Consider the following 7,546-nt stretch of genomic DNA (forward strand, 5'->3'; position numbering starts at 1 on the left):
TGTTGTAAAATGTGTCATGTCTATCAAAATTTTCCTTTAAATTATTCATGGAAGTATTTGTATAGTGTTATGTACTATCTTCAAGTTAAATTAAGAAATTCTGCTGGCAAGAATAAACCTAAATTTCCCTTTTCCATACCAGACAGCTGAAGCTTGAAAATTCCCTATGAAACACCAGACTGGACAATTCCAATCTGTAATAATAGTTAGTTTCATAACCATTGAAGTAAACTGCCCCACCTCAGTCGATATCTGTTGTAGATGAAAAATCACAATTTTAAAATCACACATTGTAAAGAATGGTTTTTGGCTAAATTGATCTGAACCCTACCGAACACAAACCATATATGTATTAAAGACTCAACAGTCAACTCAGATGGTGTTTCACATAGTTTTTTAGAATTGGTGGTATGTCTAGCTGGTCAATGGAATGCAGTCCACTTGCTTCTTTGAGGTATTTGCGGATGGTTATCCTGGACAGTGACATCAAGCACCTCGGCTGAGCTGGAATCAAAGATATGTTAGGTCAAATTTTTAGAGCAAAAGTATCAATAGCAATTGTGACAACTTTTTCTCAGTATTCAAACCTAGTTGTTGAATGTAAAGGTTTGATGGTCTTTTAGTCTCCTGCACCAAGGTTAGGATCTGACATGATCTGAACTTGCCATTTCCAGGTTCTGTCCATTAGCATTGACTGTTACCCTAAACTCAGGGTGGGTATCCAGAAAGAAGTGTCTCATAGTGTGGTGTCCAGTATTTCAGTTTCAGTGTAGTTAGAGCTTTACATAACGAAAGAATAAGTAAGAATATTGAATTGCCCCATTTCCACCAACCTCTGAAGCAGACGGTTCCAGCATCACGCAGTCTATTAAGAGAAAATAATTCTGTTTATAGTGGTCTTAAAAGGGTGATCTCTAATTTTAAAACAGTATCCCTAGTTCTAAGAAAACAAGGTGTAGAGCTGGATGAACACAGCAGGCCAGGCAGCATCAGAGGAGCAGGAAAGCTGACGTTTCGGGTCTGGACCCTTCTTTGGAAACTTCTTTGAAAAGGTTCTTCGGACCCTTCATTTTTCTGACACCTTGTTATCTCAGACTCCAGCATCAGCAGTTCCGACTGTCTCCCTAGTTCTAAACCACCCACAAAAAGAAACATTGTTTCCATGTGAACCTTGTCAAGACCATTCAGAATCTTGTATGGTTCAGTCAAGTCACTTCACAGATGTAGTGATGGGAACCAGCTACACCTTTTTGACTACAAGATCTTTGATTAGGGTTGTTTAACCTGGGTCAATCAGGAAAGCCCTGGTTGACTAATATAACCAGGAGACGTAAAATTTCCTCAGTTCAGGGGACTGACACTGAGCTGGCTGGCCACTGCCAGTGTACTGTAAACAAGTAAATAAAGGATGACATGGTGACGGGATACAGACTCTGTGCAATTATTTCAACACTCTTCTAAACTCCAGTGCAAAAAAGCCCAGCCTGTCCAACCTATTCTCATAAGACAACCTGCTCAAACCCCTCTGAGCCAGCTCTACATATTTACATGACTCCTTATATAAGGAGACCAAAACTGCACACTGTATTCAAAATGCTGTCACCAATGCCCTGGATAACTGGAGCGCAACATTTTTACTTTTTGTTCAATTCCTCATTGAACAAAACATAGTACCCCAATAGCTTTCTTGCTGTATCTGCTTACTAACTTGTTGTGACTCATGCCTAGATCTCCCCACACCCTAGATTTTTTCAGCCATTCTCCATTTAAATAATACTCTGCTTTTTTTTTCTTCCTGCCAAAGTGAACAACTTCATATTTTCCCCTAATATACTCCACATGCCAGACCTTTGCCCATTTGCTCAATTATTCACATCCATTTTTTTGCTTTTGTTTGATTTATTGCTGTCATGTGTACCAAGATACAGTAGAAAGTGTTGTTTTGCATGCCCTACAGGCAGATTGTACCATTCAAAATGCATCAGATACCAGAACAGAGTGTAGACTATAATGTTACAGCTGCAGAGAAGTTGCAGAGTAGGATATCAGCATTAACATTTGAGAAGCATATTCAAAAGTATGATAACAGCAGGGAAGAAGCTGTTCTTGAATCTGTTTGTATGTATATTCAAACTTCTATATCTTCCGCCTGATGAAAGAGGGTGGAAAAGACTATAACCAGGGAGGGAGGAGTCTTTGATTATGCTGGTTTCTTTATCGAGGAGTCAGTGTATGTGAGGCTAGTTTGTGTGATGGACCGGACTATGTTTATGACTCTTTGAAGTTTCTTGCAGTCTTGGGAAGAGCAGTTGCCATACCATGCATCCAGATAGGATGCTTTCTGTGGTGCACCTATAAAAATTGGTAAGATTCTTTGTGGACATGCCAAATTTCCTTTCAAAAGTGTAGTCATGGGTATCCACATGAGTCCCAGCTATGTCTGTTAATTTGTAGGCTGTGTGGAACATTCCGTTTTCCATCCCAATTCAGACCCTATCCCAGCTCTTTCTCCAGTACATCAAAATGTCTATGCTGTTGCTTCCTGCTGTCATCCAGAATTGGAAGCTTTTGTTTCCAATTTTGATCCTTCTCCCACCTTTAACTGGTCCAGCTCCTTGACTTCACTGTTTCCATTTCCAGGAATAGACTTCCACTAATATCTGTTACCAGCTCATCAATGCCCACAGTTACCTTGATTACATTCTCCCAGTTTCTCTGGCTCTGTCATATCTGATCTGATCATGCTGCCTTCCAATGGGCTGCTTTCAATATGACTTCCTTTTGCTTCAACCAAGGATTTCCCCCATTGTGGTTGACAAGGCTCTCCATTATGTCTGACATATCTCCCGTATTTCTGCCCTCACCCATTCACTTCCTGGACAGAACAACGATAGTGTTCCCTTGTCCTCACTTTCTATCCCACTAATCTCTGTATTCAAAAGATCATCTTCCACCATTTCTGCCACATCCAGTGGGATGCCACTACCAAACACAGCTTCCCCTCCCCTCCTCTGTCAGTGTTCTGCAGGGACTGTTCCCTCTGGGACACCCTGGTCTGCTCCTCCATCGGTCCTAACACCTCCTAATTCCCACATAGCACCCTCCCATCTAATCGCAAAAGGTGTAATACTTGGTCATTCACTTCTGCCCCCCTCAATGTCCAAGGCCCCAAACACACCTTCCAGGTGAAGCTGCCTTTCATTTGTACTTCTTTCAATCTAGTTTACTTCATTTGTTGTTCACATTGAGGTGGTCTTTACATTGGCAAGACCAACACAGACTGGGCAACAGTTCTGCAACGCACCACCATTCTGTCCATAGGTTTGACCCTGACCTCCCAGTTGTTAGCCATGTAATAAACCACCTTGCTCTCATGCTAACAGTTCTGTCCTGGGCTTGCTGCAATGTTCCAATGGAGCACAATGCAAACTCAAGGAACAATACCTCATTTTCTGCCTAGGCACATTACAGCCTTGAGATCCTTAGAAACTGACTGCATGACTGTTCTCTATTTTTCTTACATTCTCTTCCTGTTCTCCTGCCCCCCATCCCCCACTTCCCCCAATAACATCATTTTTGTGTCTTTCTTTTCCTTTACACTTAGTAGAAAGAACCAATTCTCTCCCTTTCACACCTTAATACGCACCCATTTTACATCTCCATTTCCTTCCTTTACTATTAATAACACCTTTGTCTTTTGCACCGAGCCTCTACGCCATCTGTCCTCTTGACCCTCTATCTTTATCAAAAGTATAAAAAAGGGCCTATTTTCCAACATAGAGTCATGGAGTTGTACAGCACGGAAACAGTCCCTTCAGTTCAACTCATCCATGCCAACCAGATATCCTACACTGATCTGGTCCCATTTGCCAGCATTTGGCCCATATCCCTCTAAACCCTTCCTATTCATCAGGTGCCTTTTAAATGCTGTAATTGTACCATCCTTCACCACTTCTTCTGGCATTTCATTCCATACATGCTCCACCCTCTGCATGAAAATGTTGCCCCTTAGATCCCTTTTATGTCTTAGCCCTGTCATCTTAAACCTGCGCCCTTTAATTTTGGAATCCTCTACCCTGGGAAAAAGACCTTGCCTATTTATCTTATCCATGCCTCTCATGATTTTATAATCCTCTATAAAGTCAACCCTCAGCCTCTGATGCTCCAGGGAAAATAGCCCCAGCCTATTCAGCTTCGCCCTATAGCTCAAACCCTCCAGCTCCAGCAACCCTTTCAAGTTTAACAACATCTTTCCTATCACAGGGAGACCAGAATTGAATGCAGTATTCCAAAAACGGTCTAACAAATGTTCTTTACTGCCGCAACGTGACATCCCAACTTCTACACTCAATGTGCTGAACAATAGAGGCAAGTGTACCAAAGGCCTTCTTCACTACCCTGTCTATCAGTGATTCCACTTTCAAGGAACTATGAACCTGCACCCCAAGGTCTCTTTGTTTGACAACAGTCCCCAGGATCATACTATTAAGTGTATAAGTCCTGCCCTGGTTTGCCTTACCAAATGCAACACCTCACATTTATGTAAAATAAACTCCATCGGCCCCACTGATCCCGTTGAACTCTGAGATAACCTTCTTCACTGTCCATTATATCACCAATTTTGGTGTCATCTGCAAACTTACTAACAATTCCTGCTATATTCACATCTACATCATTTAAATAAATGACAAAAAACAATGGACCCAGCACCCATCCATGCAGCACATCGCTGGTCACAGGCCTTCAGTCTGAAAAACAAGTCTCCACCACCATCCTCTGTCTCCTACCTTCAAGCCAATTTTGCATTCAAATGGCTCTCTCTCCCTGGATTCACCTTGCTAACCAATCTACCATGCAGAACCTTGTTGAACACCTTACTAAAGTCCATATAGACAATATCCACTGCTCTGCCTTCATCTATCTTCTTTGTCACTCCTTTAAAAAACTCAATCAAGTCAGTGAGACATGATTTCTCACGCACAAAGCCATGTTGACTATCTCTAATCAGTCCTTGCCTTTCCAAATACATACAAACCCTATCCCTCAGGATTCCCTCCACAAGTTACCTATCGCTAATGTCAGGCTCACCGGTCTATAGTTCCCTGGATTTTCCTTATCACCTTTCTTAAATAGTGGCATCACATTAGATACCCTCCAGTCTTCCAGCACCTCACCCGTTGCTGTCGATGATACAAATATTTCAGAAAGGGGCTCAGAAATTACTTCCCTAGCTTCCCACAAAGCTCTGGGATATATCTGATCAGGTCCCAGAGATTTATCTACACTTATGCCTTTTAAGACATCCAGCACCTCCTCCTCTATAATATGGACACTTTTCAAGAATATATATTTCTCCAAGTTCTCTAGCTTCTATATCCTTCTCCACAGTAAATACTAATGTGAAATACTTGCTTAGTATCTCACCAGTCTGTTCTGATGAAGAGTCATACTGGACTTGAAATGTTAACTCTATTTCTCTCCACAGATATTGCCAAACTAACTGAGTTTCTCCAGTATTCTCTGCGTTTGATGTCATCCACAAATTTAATTATCAGGCTTTCATACCCTTTGTCTAAGTCATTGATATAAAATTTAAAATATTAAGGCCCCATCACATCCTGCCAATCAGATAAGGATTCATTTATGCTTATTTTCTGCTTTCCCTCGGACAGCCAAACTTCTACCTTCTATCTTCAGTTCGGAAGAATAATATTGGACTCAAAATGCTAACTCTGTTTCTCCCTCCACAGATGCTGCCAGACATATTAAGCTCCTTCAGCATTTTCTGTTTTAATTTCAGCTATCCAGCACTACTGTGCTTTTATTCAATGTTGAATCCATGCTAATATATTACCCCTGCACCATGAGGGAATTCTATAGTAATTCTTAATGCTTAATACACACAGAGCTACTCTGTAGATATGCAATAATGTGCAAAATTTCCATGATAATTTTGGTTTTGATTAATTACCACAATCATCTCCACAATAGTTAAATTCCTGTTAGCAACAAATGAGAGTGATTCTTCCTCTTGTTTTTATTGAAATAGTTTTTTGTTTGAAAGTAAAAAGATGGATTTTTCACTTTTATACTAGCTTGCCATTTTATGAGAAAATACATAATTATTTGGTAGTTACTGTTCAATGAATGCACCAGATCTGCTACTTAACTATGACTTTTTAATATAAAAAGGACAATTAAATTGTATGCTTACCTCTGGCAGTTTCCACAAGTTTAAGCACTTCACTTTGCTTTATACTTTTATTTGCAGACAGATCTGGCAAATAAAGGTTTGCTCCAAAGTCTATGAGCAGCTGAACATACTCAGTTCCACAGCCATATTTAAAACACATCTCCAGAGCAGTCTTTGGTGATTTAATTCTAGACAGTAGTTTTTCCTCAGTGCAGTTAAAATCTGGATTGGCTCCATAGAGAAGAAGAAGACGAAAGCAGTCAAAGTGTCCATAAACCAAAGCAAGGTAGAGAGGACCACTGCTAGCACAGGGATTGTAGGCCCAATTCGGCATCTTGGAGCGAACATTGACTTCTGCTCCATGATCCAACAGTTCCTTTAAAATCTCCACATCCCCTTCTCTGGCAGCAATCAAAAGAGGCGAGCTGTTGTTATACATACTACCATTAGGATTAGCTCCAGCCCTTAGCAAGGCTTGGACACAATCTAAATGCTTACCACTGACAGCAGCGAATAAAGGTGTTTGAGCTTTCACGTCTAAACTATCCACCTCAGCACCATGGGCTAGGAGGACCTCCAGACATTTCAGGTGACCCCGGGTAGCTGCTAGACGTAGAGGGGTTACTGGAACACCCCACCCACTTCGGCTATTGATAAATCTCCTGTACTTTTCCTGGGATAAAAGTTCAGCTAGTAGTTTGTCATCATTGTTGAAAATTGCTTGGTTTAACCGACTTCTTTCTCCATTATCATCTTCATCGGTTGGCTGGAACATGGAAAATATCTTGGTAATATCCACAAGGCTCATTTTGACAGGCCACATAATATCCAGTTCCATGTTAACGAAAGATGACCCTCTCAATTGCAGCCACAACCCGACATAATTCACTCCAGTCACTCGTTAAAGTTTGCTGATTTTTAATATAGTTAATAATGCAAAAAAAGCAGGAATGAAGTTGGGCAACAGAATATTCTACTGCCTCTCCACTGATCCAGTCATGTGTAGGATTCCCAGGTTTACTTTAATAACCAAATAACCAAAGCCTTAAGTTGATCCAAACAACTTCTTCCGTCTAGTAGTCTATTCAAATATCACAGCAAGTGTGTCTGTGCAGAGATGCAGAGGACAGGCTAAATTTAGTCCTTATGTCCTTCCTTACTTGGTCAGCCCTACCAGTGAGGGTAAATATAGATAGGTAACAATGTGTGGCTGCGTCTGTTTGAGAAAAAGCAGTGGAGGGCATTTAAGAGACTGAAGTGTAAAAAGACAAATTTGTCAAATTGCAAATAGATGACATTAAAATAAAATTTGTAACAGCAAAATGGATGTGGAAACATTGTCATTAACTCTTT

The 7,546-nt window shown here is 40.8% G+C and overlaps 1 protein-coding gene across 1 annotated transcript; it reads right to left on the reverse strand.

Annotated features, from left to right (window-relative positions):
- Positions 1-367: 367 nt before the first annotated feature.
- On the reverse strand, positions 368-7,031 carry asb12a (ankyrin repeat and SOCS box-containing 12a). The gene is made up of 2 exons (XM_020521215.2): positions 6,215-7,031; positions 368-504 (listed from the first exon to the last, which is right to left on the reverse strand). Exons 1-2 carry the CDS (start codon positions 7,029-7,031, stop codon positions 368-370), a joined length of 954 nt encoding a protein of 317 aa, XP_020376804.1.
- Positions 7,032-7,546: the final 515 nt, after the last annotated feature.

Source organism: Rhincodon typus, chromosome 14 (assembly GCF_021869965.1).
Source record: "Rhincodon typus isolate 14 chromosome 14, sRhiTyp1.1, whole genome shotgun sequence".
Classification (NCBI taxonomy): Eukaryota; Metazoa; Chordata; class Chondrichthyes; order Orectolobiformes; family Rhincodontidae; genus Rhincodon; species Rhincodon typus.